General features: G+C 34.1%; 1 protein-coding gene across 1 annotated transcript in view; it reads left to right on the plus strand.

Moving 5' to 3' along the window:
- Window positions 1–2,389: 2,389 nt before the first annotated feature.
- LRRFIP2 (leucine rich repeat (in FLII) interacting protein 2) overlaps window positions 2,390–26,384 on the plus strand; it is a gene marked incomplete at both ends in the record, with an annotated part of 32,683 nt that continues 8,688 nt past the window's right edge. Inside the window, 15 exons of the mRNA XM_009710137.1 lie at window positions 2,390–2,476; window positions 3,955–4,005; window positions 6,797–6,850; window positions 8,652–8,717; window positions 10,643–10,684; window positions 11,655–11,720; window positions 13,148–13,222; window positions 13,966–14,013; window positions 14,098–14,142; window positions 15,543–15,590; window positions 15,694–15,747; window positions 18,498–18,605; window positions 21,009–21,053; window positions 21,632–21,745; window positions 22,162–22,233. Coding sequence (XP_009708439.1) covers window positions 2,390–2,476; window positions 3,955–4,005; window positions 6,797–6,850; window positions 8,652–8,717; window positions 10,643–10,684; window positions 11,655–11,720; window positions 13,148–13,222; window positions 13,966–14,013; window positions 14,098–14,142; window positions 15,543–15,590; window positions 15,694–15,747; window positions 18,498–18,605; window positions 21,009–21,053; window positions 21,632–21,745; window positions 22,162–22,233 — 975 coding nt within the window. The remainder of the gene's footprint in view (window positions 2,477–3,954; window positions 4,006–6,796; window positions 6,851–8,651; window positions 8,718–10,642; window positions 10,685–11,654; window positions 11,721–13,147; window positions 13,223–13,965; window positions 14,014–14,097; window positions 14,143–15,542; window positions 15,591–15,693; window positions 15,748–18,497; window positions 18,606–21,008; window positions 21,054–21,631; window positions 21,746–22,161; window positions 22,234–26,384) is intronic.

Consider the following 26,384-nt stretch of genomic DNA (forward strand, 5'->3'; position numbering starts at 1 on the left):
AGAAGGAAGAGCTTCCTGGCCTCGGCCTCCTGCCTGGGCGCTGCGGGGTTGCGAACACTGCACGGCTCTGGATAGAGAGAGAAATTACTTACGTGTATGGTAGCCCATCGGATTTTTCAATGAAAAGCGTTCGTATTTTTTCAGAGGTGAATAACGTATTTTAGCGTAGCCTATATTCTATCCTTATAAAGTTTTTATGCCGAATCTGAGCTAATTAATGACTCGCCTTCTCTACAGTATGAAAATTAAAAGTAAAATACTATTGCTTTCTAGTGAATTCGTTTTTGCAAGCAAGGGGAAGAAGATGCTTGTCTACACTATGGAGACAGATGTTACGCTTCTTGCTCAACATGGAGGGAAGCTTCTATCCTGTCAATTCTGTGTACTAGTATGCTTCTTACCTTGGTGAAGAACTTGATTATTGCTGTGAAGAGGCTAAGAAAAGACACATCAGAAAGGAAAGACTCCAGACTCAATCTTTACAAAGACATTCAAATTAAAATCTGATAATTTTCACTTTCTCCTTTCTTTCTTGCCAAAAATATCTTGGATTTATCTGAAGAACTAGATGTTATCCTTGGAAGTCAAGATAAAATGGCTTGAAAGGTTCTCAAAAGATTGTGGCAGAGTATGTATTTTAAAAAATATTAAAAAATTGAGTAAGCAGCCTGAATAGCTGTGAGTAGTTGTTAGTAATTGGGTTTTAGGTGAAAATGAGGACAGTGAAAATGTCACCTGTAGTGGAAGGAGGACATTCTCTTGCTACCCTTATGTTTACCAAACATGTGCAATAAAATCACCTAATCAAAGTGAGTACTACTTCAAGGTAGTAGCTTAACTGCTCTAAAACAGCCAGAGTCATTATACTCTTCTAGAATGAAATGCTGTTTATGCAGATGCAAGGAAAGATTACTTTTTCTTTTATTTTTTTGCATGTAATGCTTTGTAGTGCCTATTTTGAAATGAAGAATTCCATAACTCAGCGGTGAACAGATGGCTTTGTTTTGGTGCTCAGAGCAGAGCTCATACCCAGAGAACTGCAGATATGGCACTTGATTTAAAAATCACATATTTGCCCTTAGGGTAGAAGGTAAAAGATAAGTAGTAGTATGACTCTGTTCAAATAAACTTTACAGATTTATTTATTAATTAATCCTTTATTAATTTGTCCCTTTTTTTCTTATCCAAACAAAATCTTGTGGGCCTCTTCCTTGTGTTTCTTTCTATCCAATCTCTTTTGTAACAAAGATGATCTCTGTAGTCCTGTTTCCTTTTGTGATCACTTCTCTGAATGAATTCCATGCAAAATTATTGTATCTATACCTAATGGCTCCTATTTGCTCTCCAGAATATATAACCAAGTGATTTCTTTCCATTTTAGATAGATATCTAAAAAAAGGCTGGATAGAAAAGGGAGAAAATATGTAGTTTTATCTGCCAATAGCTAGGTTTCACAAGCAGTGCAGATGTAACAGCTTTTTGCCACTGAAAAGAGGAAGGTCTCACTACTGTTTGCCCTGCCTGTCTCTTTTGCTGTGTCGGGTGTTTAGATCCTTCTACAAGCCTGCTACTGTTTGCCCTGCCTGTCTCTTTTGCCGTGTCGGGTGTTTAGATCCTTCTACAAGCCAGCTCATTTCATTAACACAGCAGAAATCTTGCAAAAGTACTTCTTGTTGTTGTTAACTTTCTGTTATGGTAGTTCGCTAAATTAGCTTATAGCGCATTCTGAGTGTTAGAGCTGTGTCTGAGGAAGGTGTTGGGAGTATAAGGGCTTGAATGGAAAGCTATGGAAGTCCCTCTTTGGTGATGGTGAATGTTTAAGTTAGTTCTTGAGGAACTGTAACCTTGAAGTTCGTTCTTACATTTTGTCCAAGAATCAGTTTGATTTTGATTGCTGTTTGGAGTAATTCGACTTCTAAGTGATGTTTGCTTTTTGAAATAATTCCAAATGATAGCAGAGCCTTTAAGTATGAGATGAACAGTAATGGCTTCATATCTTTGGTTTAATTCTTTCTTTTTTATTTCGATGTCTTTCTGTGGCCAAAGATTCTGCAGCTGCATACATGCCTGTTCAAATACTATGTATAGGCAAAATCCTGTAAAAATCTGCAAGGCATGAATATTTAGATTTAGTGATAGTAATATTTCTGAACTCAGTTCTTTTATCAACATGTAATTCTGTTGACTAGTAGTGATATCTGTAAAGAGTTAAGTACATATCCTTTCATGAAAGTTCATTCTGAGAACTATGATTTCTTCACTACTTATGTATTGTGATGTCTAGAATCTTAATGTGTTTTTGTTGTGAAGAGATTATTAAATAGAGTACTCAAACTATATTATACAAAAAATGTGGTTTTAACTTTTAGTATTTTCAATTTGCTTGTAGGCAGAAGCCAGGCTTGCAGCCAAACGGGCAGCTCGAGCAGAAGCAAGAGATATACGTATGAGAGAGCTGGAGCGACAGCAAAAAGAGGTAGTGTAAATCATCAGGAATTACTACAAATCTTTACTAAAATTCTTAATGTGTTTTATTTCTGTACTTGCATCAGATTTTGTCTTCTGCTGTAATTCAGCTGCGTGCTAGTATGTTCAGCATCAGGCAACTGTTAGCTTCTGTCCTTTTCCCTGTACCCTCCTCTTTCCCCTTAGGTTATATATCTAAAAGGATAACTTGCTTTATATTTACCTGTGGATAGCACTTCACAAAACAGAAATACAAACATTCATTTTGAGCTTCCTTAATAGTGACACTCATATTGTGGAAAAAATCTGCTATACAAAATAGGCAATTAGCACTCTTGCTTTCAAATGAAAAATAGAACATTTTTAATGTGATTTTAAATTCTAGCTTTACAGGCGAAATCAGATACTTGGATGTTTTACCTTTAACAAATGCAGTAAATTCAATGGTAGCAATTAAAATTGGACAAAGTTTAATCTAAATGTTTATTTTTAGATATTTAAAGGGCTTGAAGCTTTCTTATTACTGCTTATTTGATTTTAAATAAGCAGAAGAGAGAACATAATGACAGTGTCCAAAACTCAGGCTTGCATGAAAAATTTTGCATAGAGAGGAAGAGTTTTCAACTTCTAATGTGAAGTTTAATATTGTCTGGATTTGAATTATCAGTTTTGTGCTTTTATAAGAACAATTACTTAACAGGTGGCAGTTTCTTTGCTTGTTGTTGCTGTGCAAAAGGTCCATGTAAATATGGATAACTAGCAGGACAGCATAAATAATAAACATGACCGTACCCAAAATATATGCTGCCTGATGTATAGGTTAAACAACTATGAAAAAGTAGAGAGAATTCTTTTACTCTATTTTTAATGTATTTATAATATACTTAATAACTGGATAATTTGGATATGTAACTTTGGATATACAGTTTTCAGTCAATCTCTTCCCATATGAATTATACCCAAAGTATTCATAATAAATACCTATTGTCAGGATGTTTATTTAAAAAAATCAACTGAATTGGGATAATATTTACACATATGGTTGTGTGTTGCTCCACACATTTCTCCTGAAAGAACAGTTTGTATTTCTTGAGCAAAAAACCCTAGGAACTAGATTTTTAACAGTCTGGTTATTTCGTAGTTATCACATCCGATTCACGTTTTGACATAGCATGCAGAAGATTGAGAGTTTATTATTTATCATGATTATGTTCAAATCCTTGTAAGTGCTGATCTTTGGGGGGTTTTTTGCTGTAGTAATAACAAGCGCAATTTACAAAACATGGTTTTCCCTTAATTATATATGATTCTTGTTATTCCATTCTTTCAGTTTTCTAACTGCTGTAGGTATCTAATATTATACTGAAGATTACATGGTAATCAACTTAGATTTTTTTTCCCAAATTTTTTTATTTAGGAATCCAGTCTTGTGTAGTGACTGATCTGTATTGTAAATGGTTTGTTTGTTTTTGTTTTTGCATTCTGTAGCTTTCTCAGCATTCATATGATAGAAAATGGGCTCATATCCAGAAATGGATGGTAGGCTAAAACCACCTGTTGTGCATGTTTTTGCCCCTCAGAGAACTAACACAGGATTTGGAGGAAGTAATTTACTAATGGTTTGCTGTGTGTCATTTCAAAGCGTTTTATTACTGAAAACAATCATATATAAACTATATATGGGTGTTGGATATTCAAGGTACTTTATGGAAGCAAGAGACAAACTATGAAATGTTTTCATTTTCTTAAAATGAAATGTTTTTCGTTTCCACCATGTGCTGGCTTAAAGTTGTGAATCTATTTAAAATGAAAGTACATTACTTTCAATCTAGGTAAACATCTTTTCAATAGTAACTGGTTTTATTTCAGTTAACTTCTGGGGTTTAGGTGTTTTACTTTTTTTTTTTTTTCCTTAGCAGACTTAAATTTATTTGTGTCCTCTTTGAGTAATGTGACAAATGCTAGTCTTTTCACTGATGATTAATTCACTTCTATAACTTAAAAAAATTAAATGTAAAAGATTAAAAAAAACCTCTGCAAACAAAACAAAAACCCTTCAAACACCAAAAAAACCACACCATGCATCACTTGCATCATTTTACCCCTTGCCCCTTACTCTGAGAAAACTGCTGTTCAATTTATACTAATTTAGTGCAGTGTTTCTTTAGGGAGTTTCTTTCACAAACTTCATGTGCCTCTTAAAAAGGCACATGGGAGATTGGAGTTTATGTTTTTAGGGAAGTGTTCACTGTGTGAATGTTTTGAATCAAGAAGATTTAAGTAGTACATGCGGAGACCAACCATAATTTCAAATAGTTAAAACCACTGTGACAGTTAACCGGCACAGCTGTTGAGAAATCCTAGAATTGTCATTAGAATTTTATTTGCATAAGTTGTGCTGACTTTATGTTGTCACTCTGCCTAGCTGACATTTTTGTGTATATATATTGGTTCTTGTGTCACTTATAAAGAACGACATAGGTTTCTGTTATTTCTTGGTGGAATGCACATTTGAATGCTTTTTTGCTGGAGACCAAGGGTTTCCAAACTGTGGAGCACAGATTGCATTTGTGAGCAATTTCACTTCGAAATTAATGCCACCCAATTGAATGCCACCTTCTTTTTGCACTTGTAAGAGGCACATCTGTTGCAGGAGGTTTCTGAGCAGATGTGCACTCCTTTCCAGGATCGGGAGACCTAACCTCTGTCTTAGATAAAGTGCATATTTCAAACTTAAGTTCTTAGAAATCAAGCTTGATAGCTACCAACAGCAGCTATCTGTTTGCAGTGTGTACTGTAGTATTTAACTTATCCTTTGGCCTGAATATGCTGGACACTTAACACTGGCTTTCTATTTTCTGATTGCACGTCAAGAAGAGACTTGTTATCCTAAGTAAATTACCTACAGAAACGTACAGAAAATTGTATCGGAAGTTTTGCATTATAGGAGCATATTATTAGCTGGGGCATTATACCAGCAATTAAGGGGAATCTTATATAAATAGCAAACTGTCTGCTTGCAAGCTGCAAATGTTATTAATAGGTATTTGTCCATTTAGATCACAGACACAAAGTATGGTAAAAATTGGCAGTGATCTGACTGTAATGTGTGGAAAAGTTATATAGCATAAATGTTCGTTTTAAACCTCAAAGTAGAGACTATAGAAAGGAAGACTAAAATGTCATTATGAAATTAACATCTTCCCCCCACTTTGGGAAATTATTTTCTTGCAGAGTATTAACTAGGCCTCTTGAATTGTGACAAAATAGTATTAAACAAATTAGTGTAGCCAGTGATAATGTAGAAAATAACCACATGACCATAAGCAGTATGAAAGGCAGCTTTAGACTTTAGATATCCATCTATGATCTGGAGGCTGAGCTTTTAACTCTAAAGATAACTGGCTTACAATCTTTAGAATAGCTTGACGTATTGAAAACTGTAGGAAGTACGTCATTTAAGGAAGGATTCCTAGTTTTAAATCTCTGTTGTAACCTTCAAATGGGATAGTATAAAATTATTCCTAACATGCTTACCTACAGTAACTAAAAATTTGAGAAGCTTATGGCATGTGAAACGTTTTAATGTTTAATTTTAAATTAGTTGTATTTCGTCCTCCTGCTTCTCACATACTCGTTTGTGTGAGCCAAAATGAACGTTCTCTGATCTTTCAACAGAGCAAAAGACATTAAAGTGCCTTCGCTAGTTGTCCTCCCCCAAATTTTATAAGTTGGGTTTATTATTTTCACTGTCATTGTAGAGCAGAACTACCTACAGAACTTAGAATTGATTAATTTGCTTAAGAAGATTTGTTCCTATAATAGAGGAGAAAATCTGAAATATGTATGAGGAAACTGAGAATGATTGTCTCTATTAGGGCGAAAATAATTTTGTAAAATGATCACAATCTGACTATAGTAATTATATAGTAAATTTCTTACTAATGTGCTTGTAACTTTGTAAAGCTCTAAATTTTTTTGGTTTTACTTTAATTTCTTAATTTAAAAAACTTTGTACTTTATTCTGCATTAATACACTAATCAGAAGAAAGATTGACTACTGAACACTATATATTAATTTTATTAACCCCCCTTGTTTACATCTAATGTAGTGTGTTGGCTTACTTACCCAAATTAGGTGAAGTCACAGCTCTTCGGGCTTGAATGAGTTCACTTATCTCGATGGATTATTAAAAATAATACATAGAATTAAAAATGCTAACAGCACGTTGCTCACCTTTGCTTGGTTTTACTTTGTCATCTTCTCCGCCCACCCCACCCCCCCTACCTCTCCCTTCTGTGAAATAACTTTGCATTTCTTCTTTCTCAGGAAGATTCAGAGCGGGCCAGGTATTCTCACCGGGCCAATCGACATTCATATTTGGTTTGTGTTCCAACTGTATACTTTTCCTTTTCCATCATGGCCTTTAAAAAAAAAAATAAAATAAGTTGGGGTTTTGGTTTAATTTTCTTAGGGAGGAGATGATGCTTTAAGTCTTCCAAGTATTAGCAGTTTTAAAGTCTGTGTTTTAAGTAACATATAATGTTAAATTTCACCTGGTATTTTATTTCCATCAATGTTAACAAGGTAGTTTATGTATTTCAATCTTTGCATTTGAAAAGAATCTCAATTGTTACATTTTAATTATTTGGCTATGTTTTTACTATAAATACCTTGTGCTTTTTGTCCTTTTCTACATATATTTATTTACAGTATATTTTCATTGCTAAAAATAATTGAATAGGTGTTTGGAAACTGGTAACATACATAGTTCAACAATCAATTTTTTGGAATACCATATATTTAATGACAAGTGTCATCTTTTAGTGTTACTCCAGTCTAATATAATTTATTTCTTTTTTAAAAAGTTGATTAACTGGACTGACTTAGACTTTGGATATTGGCAACTAGCGAGAATTAATTGGCTTGTCTTGAAATGGTAGAGTATTAAGATTCCTACATACATTGTCAATCGTCTTTATGATAACTACTACACATCAAATCTCATGGTCAGATGTGAAAGTGCTATTAATTGTGAAACACTGGTCTAGTTCAGATAAGTTTAATGGGAAAAAAAATCTCTTTCTGATTTTCCCTATCTGTCTCAGAAATTCTGCCAACAGGCAAATTTTATTTAATAAAGTAAATACTACTGCTGACTTGGAGTCATCCTGAATCAATGCCACTTACTGAAGATGAGTAATACTGATTTGTAACTTAGGCTTTCATTCCAAACCGGTGTTGATTTTTGTCTACTCACTGTTGTGTCTTTTCTTGCACTTGTAAGTATTGTATTTCTATAGTATTTGTGGAAGAAAAAGTAGTAGTACCTTAGGATACAATTTAAAGAAGAGTTTGGTATGATGCAAGGTTTTATTTCCGCAAGAATGTGGGGGTATATTACTTGTTCATGGCAAAGACATGGACGATGCAAGGTATCCCAAAAACTGCTAATAGAAGTATTTATTGTGTAGGCTCTCCTATAGCCTCTTTAGACCTTGTATGATGCTAAAGAATGGTTTTATTGAGGGTTCATAAACATTTTCCTGTTTTCAGTATATCTGCCTAGAAATCAGCCTGTCATTGATCTGGATATATAGGTCAGGAGAGGGACAAATTACTGAAATAAGTGTTGGGTTGGTTTATTTTGGAAGGTCGAATAAACTGTTTCTTTGTGTGACTTCAAAAAAAAAAAGTACTTGTCACTTACTTAGAGTTTTTAGCAATTAAATGTAATCTTTGAACTGAATTTTGTGTAATGTCTTGCAAGTCCTGGTGTTAAGTGTTTCTGCAATTTATCGCACAGATAATTTTACCAAATAAATCGTTTAAATCAGGTACTGTTGACTACTTTGCAAATAGTAAATCGTTTACAGAATGAACATGTAAAATATGCTATGTGGCAATACTTAAAATTGTGGGCTGGTAGAGTTTTGCTCAGATCTGCTCTTGCCTTGGTTAACATACAAAATATGCTAAGACTGAGATTAAGTAATTTACCCTTGACTAAAGAACAGGGCTTGAACTCAGCAGATAACTGAGCTCAGTTTTGAGGGGCTTACCCAGAATTTTTTTTGACTGCCTTGGTTATTTTGTGCCTTTCAGTGAAGATTTAACAGTTATCATTAGAGCTTTTAACAATTATTTTATATATTGATATATTTTTATAATTTCATTCTTAAAGAGTTCTTTGGATGTCAGTGGGTCTCACAGAAGCAGAGCAAGTACCTCCAGAAGGAGAGATCTTGTGGTGTGTAGCCTGGAATGAGCATGCTTTGATGTGTTCACATTATAACGTTTTCTGTGTCTACTTACCAAAGCAGTAGTTTGGTGAAAGCATGCTTCTTTATAGAAAATGGTATTAATTGAACTGCTGCAATGATGGATGTAATCAAACACTTTGTGATAGCAAGTTTGAGAGCTCAAAGAAAGTGTTAAGGGTTCTGTCTTGAAGGTAACTTCAAGTCTGAAGAGAATTAATCTCTCCAGTCTCTCTCTTGTAATGTCTGTCAAAAGAAAGAAGTAAAATAAAGTGGCACAGGTTGTGCATCAGCCTTGATAGGTACAAAGATGTTGCTAAAAGTTATGGCAGGAAGCCCTTTTCTCCTCAGTTACGTTGCAATGTTAGTCCTGCGGTCAAGGCTGGAATTCAAACAAATACTACTTTGTCAGAAATGGGTATTTCTGTATATTTTGTGGTATTTCTACTTTAGGCAACTTAAATATTTGTTAGTAAACTGTTAAGCTGTTAATAACTAAGATAGAAGTTAAGTGTTCTGATGATAGAGATTATCTGAGTGATCTGTCTCCATTCTTTGATAGCACAGTTGCTTATCAGTAGGTAATAATTAAAGATAAAAACTGTTTTAAAAAAAATAAATGGTTAAGTTGGTTAAAACTGGTACAGGGTCCTATGGATCCTGTATGGTAATACTTTTAGCAACAGAAAAAGGTATTGTAGTCTGTAAATTACATTAATAATATTAAATTATTAATAGTATGAATATTGGACATGTTGGAACTATTGAGATAATATGAAAACAATATGAGATAAGATGGACTAAACCTGGCCTGTATTAATTTATAAAGAAGTATAAAATCTAAAACCAGGGAATTTTTGGTGTTAATTTGATATCTAGAAGGAATTTTCAGATGTATCAGTAGACAAAAATGAATTATTTTTCTTGTAGTCCTCTCAGTAGTTCTCACATTGAAAATGACGCTGGGTAATATTCTAGCATGCTATTAGTATATCCTCATGTTCTCAGACTACCTTCAATTTCTGTTTTGTTTTGTGTTTTAAGAAAGTTTAGGATGATACTAAGTAACATTTTGGATTGTGCATTACCTACAGTCAGAATAGCTAGGTTACACCTGTGAAACTTTAAATTAACTGGAAAAAACCAAGCTTGCTTTGAAAATTTAAGATTTGTATGTTTTTTTAAAAAAAAAAGAAAAGAATGTATAAACTCCACAAATGTTGCCATTGTTGAGTGACAAGAAACATGGGGACACTGGCTCAGGTATAATTCCAAGGCTGTTTTCATACATTTTGTTAAGAGTTGCCAAATCTGGTAGACCAGCGGTCTCTTTACACATAGGTGGCCCTGTCATCCCACTATTCCTCCTCTTTCACACACTTGTTCCTTCTGAAAACACCTTTATCCCTCCCTTTCCCCTTTGATTCCTCTCCTGATCGCAAGATGCTGTTCCCCTGCATCCCCTAATGTCTTCCATGCCCTGTAGGCTGTACCCTCCCTCAGTCTGTAAGGTGCCCTGGGGGCCCCCCACATCGTGATGGGTTTCACACCTTGGCAGCGGGGCTGACTGGTCCTCTGGGCTCCTTTGCCTGCGTGGAGATGAGCCTTTTATCACGAAACCTAACAAGTACTCTCTCAGTTAAATACAATGTACCGTACAAGACTTTGCTTAATTATTTAAAATTCTGCTGTCCAAAATTATCTCACTTTTCAGAAATTGGGATGCTGTTCAGGGAAAAAAGTGTTCCAGCCTCAGAATGTCCTTTAGATTGGATAAATGGCATTCCTTCACATAGAAATTTTCATAATTAATAGAAGATGTTTTCCTGTAATTGAAGTCTTTTTAGTCATTCTTTGAATAAAGCTAATTTTTTTTTTAACTTCATGATTTTAATTTCATTTTCTTTTTCTTCAGTATGACAGTGCTCAGGATAGGTCTGCAAGATACTCGGTCCCTGTATGTTATCACTTTGCATGTCTTTGGGTGAAAACTGCTTTTGTGTTCTGTTTTTAAGGTGTAATGACACTAACTAGCTACTTTGAGTTACCAATTTTGAAAAGTATATGAGTTTGTACTATCACACTTTCAGACCTAGAATAGCGGTGTGATTCTAACACTTTCCATAGAATGCATGCCTAAACTTTTTCTGGAAGAAAAATCTGATGAAGTCACGTATTAGAGACAGCTATCTTACAGTCAGCACGTTTTAGTATTTATCTGTTATTTCTAAACTTTGTAGTGAAGTGACACATACACACTAGACTTGGGGGATGTACTTTTTGAGGATGTACTTTTTAAAAAGTAGAAGTGTGTGTATGCATAAATTTGTATTCTCTGTTTCTGTATAGAGACTTTAGCTTATCTAATGAAAAATTATTTCAGTCCTGAGAAAAAGCAGATGGTTTGTATACATTTACTTTAAAAAATTCTCTCTTATTGTTATGAAGTGATAGTAGAGGGCATTGCATTCTCATTGGTACTACGCCAGGTAAGATTTGTGTGTGTCTCCTTAAGCAAAGACAAGCACCAAGTAACACTAAAAAGAATACGTAAGCAGCTTAAAAAGCTGAATTTGTTTAAACAGCAGTGTTATCTGAATTAGCTACAGATAGCACTATATATGGTGCTTAAAATAGTCTGTAATGCTGAGCTTTTTTACTTTATTGGTTTTACATTTTTTTGGTGAAATGTGAACACTGGCTTAAGCCAAGTCTGTGTTAATCAGAGATAAGGTTGGTTATAATTTCACTTTTCAGTTCTTTTTTACACAGTACACAGAAGTATGGCCTATTATTCTAATCGTGTAGTGAGAATTTTCTGTGGTGTTTCTGTTGTAGGGGATAACAATCTTAAATCTTTATGTTTGACTTCTTTATAATAAGATGCTGTTATATAGTGGTATTAATTTTCTAAATTTTATTCTTAGAGCCATGCTTACAGTGAATCTCGTAGTTCAAAGAAGAAAGCTGCTTATTCCCATAAAGATTTATTGGTTAGTTTTCTACTGTAATATTTATTATAAATATATTAACTGTGTAGAGTTACGTATCAATACAGTTATGGGTAAATTTATTAGCTTACTGACATATGCATAAATGTTTTCAGGAAAATATAAACCTCTAGTGTTTGAAACTGTGCTCATGGCAGTGGAGTCCCATGGCTGGAATCGGCTGAATAGAAATCACGTTCTGTTGGGGAAGGCTCTTGGGACTATTTAAAAGTGGCACTTCTCTGGATTAAAGTTTATTCAGTCAGGATGGAGATACGTGTTCTATTATTTACACTTTGTCCCTTATGAGTTAGAGATATTTTAGATGTAGGTGTAAAGCAGATTGAATTTACCGTAAACCTTGACGTTAACCCAGTGAACTGTTGAGAAAGGCATGTGGATTATCGTCATCCTCCAAAAACTATTCTAGAAAGTTCAGTGTGTAACATGTGAATATAGTGCCAAGAAATTAAATGTTTTGGATGTAATTTTTCAGAGAGTTTTGGCACTGATGAAATAGCAGTTGCCTCAGGGGTTGGGGGAGTCAGAGCAACAGTGGATGCCTGTGTTTAGACAAGGCTGAAATAACTTTTGTATTTACTTAGGATTATTTGTGTTACAGCATTTCTCTGTGCACTTTTGAGGTACTGTTTTCCTGTCCCCTGGGTTTTTAAATGACTCGCACGAATTTTTCTGCCTCCTGTGGCCTATTGAGATACAAAGTGCTACATTCTGAAAGCACTTCTTTTTGTCATGTCTTCATGTCTTTGTTTTTCCTTTTTTATGTGTGTATATCAATTTTTCCTCGCATATGCGTATATATGCAATTTGTGTAGGAAGTGTCAAAAACCAACAGAAATGAACCAAAGTATAATTGCTAGGCTTTTAGCGTGCACGCTTGGTGTAAAGAACAGTGATGGGGTACAGACTAATGCTGATCACATAAACATCCATCCCCTATTAAATTCTTAGGAATTTCTGTTCTCTCTCCACAAATGCTCTGATTCAGGATGGTATCTAACAGGAAAAGATCAAGCAAATCATTGTACTATTTATTAGCAAGTTTTGTCAAATATGTTTTTCATGTATTTCATGCTGTACTTGTCAGGGTTTAGATGAACTTTTCAGGGTTTTCTTATTTATTAGGGAGAAATAAAACCCAAAACTATATACTAATATAGTTGGGCATGGCATTAAAAATACAGGTAATGCTGATATACAGAGGACCTAAGTAATTTTTAAGTTTTTTTTATACTTTCTTCAGAAATTTACATGGGTTTTGGGTCAACCGAAGGGAAAATTGTCACAGCGTTCTGTACAAGTTCTAAGCTTGGGAACATTTGGGCAATGTCGAGATAGAACTTTTATTTGCAACATCTACAGATGCAATCTTTGTTTTCTCTTGTCTTTTCTTTTTTTCCCCTCCACAGAGTGGAATTTACTATGATCGGAGAAATTATAGCAGCCTTAGATATAGTAAACCAGTTCCTTCCTACCATACTCGGGTCTGTCTCCTCTTCCTATATTATTTTTTTCATACATATATGTATTTGTGTTTGCTTACTTATGCTATATGAAGCAAACTTCTCTCTTTCCTTCTATAACACTGCAAATCATTACAGCTAATACTAGCTAGGATTGTATTTCTTGCTTTTAAGGGTTGCCTTTTGTAATATGAATGGATAACATGCAAGTTACTCTGGGGAGGGGGTTAAATTTAAAATAACTTCTGTTTCATGATTGCTATATGATATAAAGAAAGCAACTAGCAGCTGTGACACTTGCTTTTTCAAAGTCATATTTTTAAAAAACAACAACAAAAAGTCTTAAAATTTTAACACCAAGGTACTACTTTCTTTTACAGTAATGTACGTGATAAATCAATGGTCTGTCGTGAGATGGGCAGTATTTTCCAGTACCTGCTGCTACTGTCATGATCAGGTTTAAATAAGTAGCTAGAGGAAATCGATGTGTCTTTTGAAAACTACTTGAGTTCTTATTCTCTTCTGTAAATCTTCCGATAAAAATACTGGGTTGCTTTAACTATTGTTTTAGATTATGATTTCAAAGATAATGGGTTTTCTTGGAGTGTTTATCCACACTTTTTTTTTTAAGTTCCTGCCTAATAAAGAGGTAGAACTTAGTATTTCAATCTTTAAAACTTTTGGAGAATATAGAGCAGTAGATAAAAAAAATCTAATATATGCAGAAAAAATGTTTCTGACTTTTTCTATTCTTCACACTACAGTCATCTTCTCTATACAGTGATCCAGTGGCAACAACTAGGAGTTACAGGGTTAGTACAATGTAAAGTAGTATCTTGTTTATCTTAGATGTTTGAATAGCTCTCAGAAATATAAAATTACACTTTTCTTCATAGGTGTCTCCTTCTGTAAACACTGGTTTGATAAGAAGTATCAGTTTGGTTCGTAAGCACCATTTGCATGGTTGCCTTAAATTTGTATTGTATGGTCATGAGGCTTGACAGTATTACATGTGCATTTTTTTTCATATTTTTTAATAAAACTGCAGCTTGTGTGTGTCATTTTGTGGAGGCATTCAGTTTAATGTTTTTAACATTGTTAAATTGCCTCTTTAAAGTATTTTAGTGGAGTGTTTTGCTGATCTTTTTACAGACAAGCATAAAGTTTATGAATACAACAGTGATGTTGAAGAACACTGGGGTTAGAACAAGTTAATCCAAGCATACTAAATAAGAGCTGCATGTGTAATACTAAAAAAAGTAGTTAAAGAAGTTAAGCATTTAAATGGGAAAAATCATTGTCAGAAGGCTACAGAAATTTCTGGTAAATACACTTTAAATACTTTCAAATAAGATGCCATATTTAAATTTAATAATCATTCAAAAATGTAATAGGATGAAAACCTAATCTGCATCTTTATAAAATAAGAAGTAGCTAAAAGTGCCATAAGAATGGCTAAGATAGCTCTGCAAAAAGTTGTCATCTTTAAAAAGTGGCATGCATGCCTGAAACTTTATGCGTCTTGCTGCTTACAATAGTTGAAATCCAACTTAATACTGCCGTTTAGAGACATGCTAAACCTATGTAGAAAATCATCAAGTATTCTTATGTAATATTTTTATGTAGTTAGTGAGGTCTTGTTCTGCACTTGGATTGCAAACAAAGATAACTTACTTTTTTGGCTTTGTCCATATTCTTGTGTAAACTTTAGAAGATCCAGTGAGAGAACAAGATGATAATGACTGCTATTACATATAATTCTGATATACATATAATACTAATTTCTACTGGAGAGCTCTTCATACGTAGGGGGAAAGCAGCATGAGACTGTAATTTTTTTTTTAATTATGTTGCCCAGAGCTGCTTTTGTTATCCACTAAATAGATTTCAGCCCTGCATCTTGCAACCCTCTCCTTCAGGAAACCCTGCATGGGTAAGCACAAAGTAAAACTGATAAGAGTACAGTATAGCTTCAGTTCCCAGGGTGGATTAAAACTTTTGAAGGCTTCAGAACAGTGAAAACCAAATTGCAATTTAAATATTTAATTTAATTTTCTTCTGAAAATAGTTGCGATTTTTTATTTTTTTAAAACTATTTGGAGATTTTTCAAGGAAGTTTAGATTTATATTTGGAAATAGACATCCCTAATAGTAGGAGGAAATGCTGCTGGAAAGTTTTAAAAATTGTTTTGTCCTTTCAAAAAGTATAATGTTACCTGGAAAATGCATAGATGGGATAAGATAGAGTACATTACAGTGCGTAAGAATTACAGCGTGTAAGAGTTTGGCATAATTCTTTCTGAGGCTGAATATAAATGGTATTTCATTCCCTCTTTCTCAGGCATCATTGTGTGGTGATGGATTACGTAGCTCATATAGTTCTCGCACTGTAAGTGTAATAGGCTTTTGCTTGTTTCTTTCATGATCTTTGTTTTCTGGAGACAAAAAGATCTATGAAAATTGTGAAAATTTCCTTCGTAACTTTTCTTCAGCCATCTGAATACAGTTACTCTTCAAGAGCAAGCTCAGTTCGGAGTAGTCCTGTGGTGAGCATTCCTCTTGCATGATTTGCTGAATGCTTTGATACTAATGCACAACAATTAGGAGTATTTAGACTGGGGATCATTTTACTGACCAGCACACAGACTCGATTTTTCAATTCCACATCAAAAAAATGTAATTTGTCAGAGATGTGATTTTTAGCAAGATGTAAAGTTTTAGCAGTAAGACAATACAGTCTAGAAGCCATAAGGAATCTGTCTTTCTAAACATTTTTTAAATGTTTGTATTGTATATGATTGGAAGCAATTGGAAACTGGAGTATAGTACATTGTTGGGGTTGCTACCTTATGTCATAGTTGGGGCAGGCGCATGAAACTGTTGCTGCAATATGTGTGAAAAAGTCTTTCTTTTGGGGAAGAGGACTAATACAAACTTTGTTATCATGCAGTAAGAGGTAACTCATTTTTATAGTGACCAGCGTTCAAAACTGAGAGAAATTTGTTCCTGGATCTGTATTGTATTAAAAGTGTCATTCCAAAGATCACTTTTCATGCTGCAAAGTAATTTTAAGTAGGTCTCCTTTGTTTCTGCTGCAGAACAACAGTTTCACTGGTACAGCTGCTCATTTGTCATGCTACACAAAAAAAATAGATCGGTGTTCTGGTATGGGTTAAATTGAAATTTTCGATCCTTTTTTCATTCTTCACATATTCTTAACATGTTATAGGGACCAAACAAATAAAACCAGGTTTGTCAGAAACTGGATGTTTTTTAGCTACAACAGATGCCAGAGTGAATTTTTGAGGGAGTAGCAAAAAGGGAATTTTGCTGTTGCTTTAGGAAGTTCCAAAACCTAAGAGGTATTACCATCCATCTGTAAAGTCTCTTGAAATGTTAAAATACTACTTATCTCCTTAGTTTCTCTTAATATTAAGATTAATTTCCTCAAAGTATATACTTTTTATGTATATAGGAATATATATATCAGATCTCAGTATGTATATGCTGTACCAATAGTGCCAAGGTACCATTCACTTTCACTAGTGTAAGTTTAATAGAGTTCAAAGTATTTGTTTAATGAAATAATTCTGAAAAGAAGATGAAGTAAAAATCTTATTTGTAACTTAGCTTTCACTTTCTACTGTTTCTATGGTTAATATTTTGGTTTCACTCTGGGTAGTGCACTGAAAGTCAGCTCAGTACTCACTGGAAATCGAAAGAGAAAGGAATGAAGGTGGAAACAGAGTAGAAAACACTGGTGAAAAACTGTATTGTGCATCTCCATCTTAAACAGTATCAGTTTTGATAAACTCATTGAGAAAGATATTACAAGTATAAAAGGTGTGGAAGGAGAACAGTAAGGTTTATCAGATGTACGGGCTTTTCCATACAGCAAAGATAAGTTGGTTTTGAATGAAGAGGACAGTGTTGTTTGTTCTTGTGCTGTAAGCATAATTCATATAAGCAGTATTCTGTTCAGCATCTTTATACTTTGTGAAATGCAAGTGAAATAAGAAAGTTTAGCCAAATTTCTGACTGTGAAAATTTATTTACTTTGTTATTTTACAAAAAATAAATCTACTATTTAAAATGTAGCTATAGATACAGATAGCTGGAAAATTCTTTGTCAGAGAAATAGAACATAAGCTATCAGGGACAAAAAGTACGAATTCTGTAGTCCTTAGCATGCATGATCTGAACAGGTGTTCATCAGCAAACTCTTTTATATGTAACTGGTCACATTTGCATAAAAGGCATCTCACTGTCTTTTAACCAGAATAAGAGGAGGCTACATTACTCATGTACATCAAGTAAAAAGAAATGAAGAATTATTTTTTTTAAATGGTGAAAATTGGATAAGGACAATATATTTTCAAACAGTTCATTTAAAGATTTTTTTTTTCTCTCATCACTTTTAAAACTAAATATAATGTTCACAGTAACTTTCTGCCGTTTGAAGTAGAATGTTATCAATACAACACTTTTGATAAACCTACTCGTCTCATTAAATACTATGTTTAACGTGCATAATGTTTTCTTAGTTAAATATTTCACTTGAATTCCCTTGGCAGTTGTAATTACTGTAATGTGGTTAGATAATGTTTTGCCTTTTTTACCAGTGATGTGTAGCATTAGCATTTTTTCCTCACTTTTATAGGTGCCTGTCTGACATACAGCTTTGGGGAATAAGCTTCTCTTCTATTGTAAGATCTTTTAAAATTGTGAATGAGAGGAAACCCAGATCATAATCATAATTAGTAGTGTTGGGATTGTGTTGATTTGAAGAAAATACAACATTTGTAGAGAAAAATAATAACTTTTATTCATCAACTTCTGATTATATAATCTGGTTTTATGATCTACAAACCTTTTTTTAAAAACAGGTAATTTTTGTAGCTTGTGTTTGGCACTGTATTAGTACTGAACTCTTTTGTATCTCTATTTTTTTATATTACTCAAAATGAATCAATGAATGTTCATTGCTTTTAGATACTGTAAGCAATAAGAATAATAAATATGTGAAGAGAGTGTTTAAAAACAATGCATATGCTGACTAAAGTATTCATGTAAGTGTGGCATGTGTTTTCTTCCTGTAGACACATTTAAAATAGCAAAAATCTAGAAGGGTAATTAAGATTTTACAGCGATTAAACTGTTAGAAAAGCAAGAATAAATTGCAATAATGGAGATTGAAGTTAGGATTTCCTGTTTGTTCGGGTTTTTTAAATAAACTTTTGTTCATTCTGTGGTATCATCTTCAGTTCTTTTTCACCCTTCTCCTTGTCTTTTGAAGTCCTCTGATTTTTCTGATCAAAGCGAAACTGCTGCTGACTATTTTAGTCGTTCCAACCGCAGGGGAAGCATTGTTTCCGATGCAGATGATGTCCAAGGTCTGAATAGTGTGAGTGTAATGCTTGTTGTTATACTGTGGTGAATACAGCAAACTTACTAATCATGGATTTTCTTTTCATACTCTGAAAGAGTAAATACTGTAAAAACATTCAGAGTTACTTAATGGCAAATGGGTTTGATGGGTTGGGACTGGTTTTTGTATAAAAATGTCTGGAGTCTGAATTTTTGAAAAGCATGCTGCTCTATTTATTTTAAAGAGGATTTTGCCTGTTGCTAGACGCATGTGATAAGTGTTAACACTTCACTTTTTTGTGTATGATAAGCTTAAGCACCTCTTACATGTAAAATGTTGAGGTATTTTTCTTAAGGAATTAACAATGCCTAGGTTTTTTGTGTATTTTTGGAATACTGCTACTTGGTTTAGTGACAAAAATAAATACGACTGTGCCCTTGTTAGTACGTTTTAGTGTTCATTCATCCAAGATGAGGTTTTGTCAGGATCCGTTACTGGAGCGTTCATTGTTGGCTATGCTCTTGTGCTGAATCCCAAGTCAATGCAGCATGTTACAGGAAAATTATCATGACAGTTTTCCTGTACATCCCTTTAGTCTGAACATTGTTTAAACCAAACCTACATTTTCTCTTTATTGTTGCTATAAATTCTAGAAATTCTTTTTACGTAGTCAAAACTTCTGTGTTCGATAGTGACAAACATAGGGAAATTTCTGTTCTTAGGTATGTCTTTGAAATAACAGGGTTGGCACAGGCAGTAGGAGGAGAGGTTGAGAGAACTGAGCTTATTTAGCTGGGCAAAGGGGGTGCTCCGTGGTGGTCAGCAACCTCCCAACTGCTTGATGAGGTAAGAGCCAAACTGTTCGTACCCATGCCAAGCAGTGCAACAAGGGGCAGCAGCCTCCCATGGCAGCTTAGGAGGTTCAGACTAGACACTGCGAGGAGCTCCACAGGGAGGTTAGTGTTGCACTCCAGCAGGTTGCAGCAAGGCTGGAGAACCTCCATCCTTGGGAGCTGGTGAGACTTAGCTAGGTAAAGCCACAGCTGACCTGGACTGTTGACAGCGGTTCCGCTTTGGATGGGAGGTTGGACTAAGTGACTGCTGGAGTACACCTACAACCAGTGTTTCTGTGATTCTGCATTTAGATGATTTTTATTCTTATAGTGCTATGTAACTTGTAATAAAGCAGGGTATTTATCATCTGTACGTGCTCAAAGCATGGGAGAGCAATCACTTCTCCAGTTTAAATGTTAGCTTTTTTCCTCTCTAATAAACCTGCTTTTCTGAAATTAATGCTTTGCTAAAAGAAAATGTGGAGGCTGAGACTAGCAATTATGCTACCTTCTCAGTTGCTTTTATCATCATCATCATCATTATTATGTATTATGTGATTCTAAATTTGTATTTTTATTTAAGTTACTCTAAATGGATACTTCACTTGGATTCTTCACATTATTTTATCATCACAGTGCTGACAAATATTTGCAATTTACAATTTCAGTGCATCATTGGACATGGTGAATTTGCCATGGAAATGCAGTGTTGCTTCTATAGAAACCACAATAGAAGGGGGGGGGTAAATAAAGATCTCGTAGAGTAACATTTGTTTCTACTGTGATTGTAGCAGACTTCCAAATCTCTTCTCCCTGGGCTGGGAGAAGAACAGGTATTCTCAGAGAAGCAGGGTATTTGAAATACCATGCTCAATATACCGTACTTGTTTTTGAAAATATGGCAACATTTTAAGGTCTTAATTTAATTCCACCTATTTTGATTCATAGAAATTTAGAAAATAGGGGGAATCTACAATATAATTTTGCAATATCAGATTTTCCTAAATAAGACGGGGGCATGGTAGTTCTCTAGTTTAGGCTTCAATACATAAAATATGAATTGAAATTATTTTGTAGACTGTTGTTAATTAGTACACTTTAGTTTTGGGATTTTACCCGAATTGGTTTTGTCCTGCTGTAATTGCAGATTTCACCAAAAAGATTGAAGTAACAAATGTGTTTTGTAATAACTAGGACATTCACACCGGTGTCACTGATTGTCTGAAGTGCACTTGCATGAAGCTTTGTGTTTGTTATGCCACCAAGTGTTGTAGTCACTACCCTGTTGAAATTTAAAATAGTGGAACATATTTTGTTGTTGAGTACTTTATTATTGGTAATGACTTTTTAAAAACTTTAAAAAAAAAAAAGTTTCTGACTTTTTCTTTACGAGCATTCATTTATTTTGCAGTTGAGGTAAAAACTGCTTTTTCAGGCTGAATATTTCTTTTCCTGTCTCGATCTGTGCTAACTTCTGAAATTTTTTTTCCATTGTTTCATTTTTTTGTTCTTAAATATTTCTCGGTATCTTTGAACAGAAGATGGTGATTCAGTAGTCCCTCATTGCAGAAGGTGTATTGTAATCACTTTTCCTTTTCTCTTTCAGCTGGAAGAAAAGAGTGAAAAATCACATTCAGAAATATTTTCAAGGGTAAGAGTTTTTAATTTAAAAATTATTGAAAGTCAGACATATTTTTTATCTCCAAAATTGATGCTTTGTGTCTTTTATTTTCCAAGGAAAGAATTCTATTCTTTAGTTTACTTTTAGCAAGTATTCATTTCTCTACAGAATTTATTTTCTGTGTGAGAAATATTTAGCAGCAAAGGTTGAATTTTAAGAAGCTAGGGCTATAATTTATATGCTAGATGCCACTGGAGACTTTCTTCTGAATCTTGGGTGGCAGAAATTATAATTTTTAGAAAAATTTTAAACTTCTGCAGTTTTTCAGCACTAACAGCCTCCTTATGAAAGTCTTCTGAACAGACGACTCAAATCTGTAATGTTATGATAACTGATAAGTCATCAAAGAGAAACCAAGATTTCACGAAGAAGAAACATAAGTGCTGGAAAATAATCAACGGAAATTATTGTCTATAAGCTAATATTAAGAAATGGTAAAAAGAAGGGAGAAAAGTATTCTATGGCTGTGAGGAAACTTATAAGAGTAATGTCCAGTATACCAGAAATGACAGTATGATTCCTGATGCAATGTTTTTTCCCATTTTAAGCCATCATCTCGCAATTCAGTAAGTGCGACTCCTCTGAGTGGCAGCTCATCTAGGAGAGGAAGTGGAGACACAAGCAGTTTGGTGGATCCTGATGCCTCCCTCAGTGAATTGCGGGTAAACTGCATTTTCAGAGAATTTAAAGCTAGTTTAAAATTGTATTTGTGGTTAGGAAGAATTTTTCTTTGCCACAGAACTTCTGGTTTCTTAATAGTATGAAAAAGTTATGAGGATTATCTTGGTAACTGTATTTGTCGTGTTCATAAATATTTATGGTGCTGTTTAGCTTATATTAAAATAAGACTTTGTTTATGTCAAATTTGAAACAGTTATGTCCTGTTTGAAGTGGCTTAGATTCAGGATATGAACAAAATCTTAATTTTCATCAAGTTCTTGTGAATTAATTAGAATTTCTGTGAATTATTGCAGGCTTTGGCATTTGACAGAAATACACATAAACCTTTTAATGCTTTTTCAGCTACAAGCTATTTCCCCATACTTCTTATGCAATGGTTCATTCCTATGTCCTGCAGGATATCTATGATCTTAAGGACCAGATACACGATGTAGAAGGGAGATACATGCAGGGACTTAAAGAACTAAAGGTATCAGGGCTCCTCCCATGCATGCATTCTGTATGGGTATTTTGGGGTAACAGAGATATCACTGGTTCCACTAACTATATAAGGCTTTACTAACAAGTTTTTAAATTTCTTCAAAGCATGTATCTAACTTTTAATGCATAGAGAACATCAGCTTAAATTTGTTATGTAAATTATTAAGATATGATTTAAATCTACATGAGATAGTATATGTTCATTATTTGGTTTCTGTTAAAATAGTATTAAACTTCCATGTTTTTAGCAGGTGTGTTCTGGTAAGATAATGAGAGGTTCAATTTATATTATTTTTTTTAGCAAATAAATGGATATTCAAAAGAATTACTATGTATTGAATGGAAAAGAAAGAAATGGGATATAGTTATGACAAAACTTACGAAATTAAGAATTAGTCTTTGAAGTTTCAACAAATACTACATCTTATAAAGCAAAATCAAAGTAATAATTTTAAAAGATGTGCTGAAATAAATCTATGCAGACGTATTGCTTGCAGGAGTAGATTAATTTTGTTTTAATCCATTGCCATTAAGAAATATTTTTTTTTATACTTATGGTTTGGTTTACATTCCCATTATCTTTGTCTAAATTATAGGTTGGTATTTTCAGCATTAGGTTGATGAGATTTGTCTGTATTTAGACATGGTTAAATTGGTATGTTTGCTTTTCTTTTGTAAGTTTTCACACAATTAATGGTTTGCAGTTAATTTAAAGTACAATTATTTTCCCCTCTTCTGCGTTGAAGGGAAACTAAATCGAATGATGTGGCTTACAAATCTTTTTCAGGATATTTGTTCTGTTTTCTTTCCTATTATTTAACTGTGAATGGTTCCATGTAAAAGTAGAGAGATCTTCCCTTATTTGTCTTATATCTGTAGAGAGACTGAATTTAATAAATGCTGCTTGTACTAGAGCATGTAACAGTGATGTATTTAACAGCTTCCTTCAATTTCCTTGATTAAACAATTTATTAGATGGTAAAGAGAAAATATGTCATTTGAGTTGTTCAGTGTAGCAAAAATTATTTCCTGTTTAAGGCTAAGTAACTTTGAATCTGATAGCCATATGCTCAAATGAAGTACGTCTTGTTTTAATCATAGTGCCATGTGAATATTAAAAGAACTTCAAAGAGCAGTAGATTACAAGATTATTAGAAGTAGCTATGATTGTACTAAATTTGAATAAAACATGAGATTGCTTCATACTTTCAGAAGAGATCTCACTCTCTCACTTTTGCCTGTTTGCTAGCATCTCATGATTACTGTTCTGAATCATTACTAATGCACTATTATTTATTGTAATCCACTACAGTTACCAAAGAGCACGGATGTGCAATAGACAGCAAGATCTTGATCTGTGCTTGGCTTACAAAATTGAATTGCATTTTATGCTATTGTTAATACTGAATAATATGTTCCTAAGTTAATTTGCCTTCCACAGAGATTCTTTCAAGAACCCTTCTTTCTAATTAGGAAAGTATTGCCTTTTTAACTTCTGCTTTAGCAGTTTTGTTTTGTGTATGTTAGAAGAGTTACTAGGATATCTGCTTTTACACTTCTTTTAAGTGTTTTTTTCAGTGATGGAGTAACAGTAATTTGTAATCCCTCTACCTTCATGTCTCTGTGGCTGCCCATCTTTCGTGCTGCTAAGAGTGTGGTTTTTACCTGGCTACAAATCTGCTGGGTGTCAGCAGAATAAAGTCTAATGTGGGTAGTTCTGATTTAGTTAGGTCTTCAAATCTTTTCATGTCTCAGTTTGATTCAGTTTTGATGATTCTTTCTATATCCCCTTGCATCAACTAAGAAGGAATCCTTTTTCTTCCCTCAAAATTTTTCTTTTATGCAGTTAACAGAGCACTCTCTTGATGTCTGTTGGGTTTAATCATCTTGTTCTAGCTAAGTAGGCTAATTTGCATAGCCCTTTGGCTTTTCTGATAGAATTGTGGGTGGTATTTCTTCATAGCTTTAGGTTATGTTCAGAGCCTTATTACGCGTTTTCATTCCAGCCTGTTCCCACTGCTTCATCCTTAGGCATCCCACTGCCTCATTCAAGTGTTCCAGAAATTCTTCCAAATCCATATTATTTCCTCACTATACTGAAGATTACTGAAACTACATGGAATTTTTGAACCATAGGGAGCACGTATAATACTTTACTTGAAAAGAAGGAACAGTTCCAAAGAAGTCTTAGCAATGTTCCAGTTTTTTCACCTGGTTGGAGACTGTTAGGCATAGCTTGGTTTCTTTCTTATAAGCAATTCTCACTCTTCTGTGTCAAAATCAATTTATTTGTCTTCCATAACTGCAGATTTTTCCCTCATTAACTTGTTGATTAATGACATTTTAATCCAATTTTTAAGGCCCAACCTAGTCTCCTCTTTAAGGCTGGAGTCCCAGAGCACACGGCATACAATGAGAGGCTGAAACAACTGGATTTGATAAGTCTTGGGGGTGTTGGCAGCAGTATCATTGCTGTTTTCAGCTACCTGATAGGAGGCTGTAGAGAAGACCAGGCAGACTCCTTTCAGAGGTGCACAGTGACAGGGCAAGATGCAACAGACAAAAATTGCATTGCAAGGGCAGAAATTCCAATTAGACCTTAAGAAAAAGACTTTTCACAACGAAGGCAGTTAAACACTGCTACAGATCCTCCAGCCGAGTTCTGCAATCTACATCCCTGGAGACACTTAAACCGAACTGGAGGTGAGCTGTGAGCAGCCTGATCTTGGCTGTCCAGATTTAATTAGGGGGTTGGACCAGATCTTTATCAGAGATCTTTGCCAACCTAAATTACTACATGACTCCACCCACCACACTTGCAGAAGCAATCAAATTGGAATTTTTGTCTTAGTTGTACTTTTTGTTAAATTCTGTATCTACCCATAAAAGGACTGTAGCATCCATTTTAATCCTAGTATTTTCCTTTTTTCCTCTAAATTGAATCATTTTTTGAAAGTCTTTTGCTGTCTCTGATGTTTTGTTTTACCAATCTTTACAAGATTTGTCGTGTTTGTACCATCACAAAAAATGTTTTCAGTGGTTTTAATCTTAAGAATTACTTGAATGCACTTAGATGTGTCTTGTCTCTTCTGATCTGTAGTGTATCAGGATACGTCTTCAGTTATTTTTTTTCTGAGGTTTCTAAAATACTGTATCTCTCCAGCACAAAATCCCAGAATTCAGTGACTGGAACAGAGAGGTATAAATACATGTGATTATGATAAAATTATAAAAGGTAAAATACGTACTTTAAGGGCAGCTTTCTCAAAATGGAGATTTATAACGTGGAATAGTCTTTGGGGGTTGTGCTTTTTTTGTTTTCTTATAATGGAATATTGAACTGAGACTTGGTATCTCTAAAGAGAAGACATGAATGTAATTCAGAAACAAAAATGATTGCGTAATTTTACTGTATAACAGATATAAATCTTCAGTGTTTTCTTAGGAAACTTAGATTGTTACGATCTTCTCCCCTAATATCTTAGTCCTATTCTGTTTTCTGGAAAACCCAAGCCTGATGCCCTTCCTGTGCTTGCACTTCTGCTGTCATAGTACAAATAACTAAAAATGGAGGTTATGCTACTTATGCCTTCAAAGAACAGATTACATGAAATACTAGGGGATTTGTAGTAGGGCACAGATGTACTTTGGAAAGGGAGTGGTTTAATAGTTCTTTTTCGATTCTAAAATTAAGACTCTGTGAAATTCACTCTGAATGAAACTCAATTTTTTTGTATTTTTAAAAGAATGTGTATTGAAATCATTGCATATTTACAAGTGCCTGGAGTGATAGTTGTCCTAGTATTTGAATAGTTGACATTTGTTACAATACTGAGAAAAAAAAATAATAGGATAAAACCATTTTGGTAAATGTGAGAGAGTTGCATAAGAGGGTATATAGCAAGGCATATGTGCACCTTCAGATAGAGAATCAAACATACGAATCTTTACATGTTTGGGGTTTTTTTTTTTAAATCTTAGCAAGAAATAGAAAGACAAAATGTCTGCCTAAGCAGAGTATCATTGTTACTGAAAAAATATGACTACCTTAAAACTTTGAATCTGAGGTAACAGAGCACTACTTAAATAACAAGCATTAAGTTAAAGCTACTTAGAGATATTTCTGTGGTCTTTTTTAGT

Source organism: Cariama cristata, unplaced genomic scaffold, assembly GCF_000690535.1.
Source record: "Cariama cristata isolate BGI_N322 unplaced genomic scaffold, ASM69053v1 scaffold1751, whole genome shotgun sequence".
NCBI lineage: Eukaryota > Metazoa > Chordata > Aves > Cariamiformes > Cariamidae > Cariama > Cariama cristata.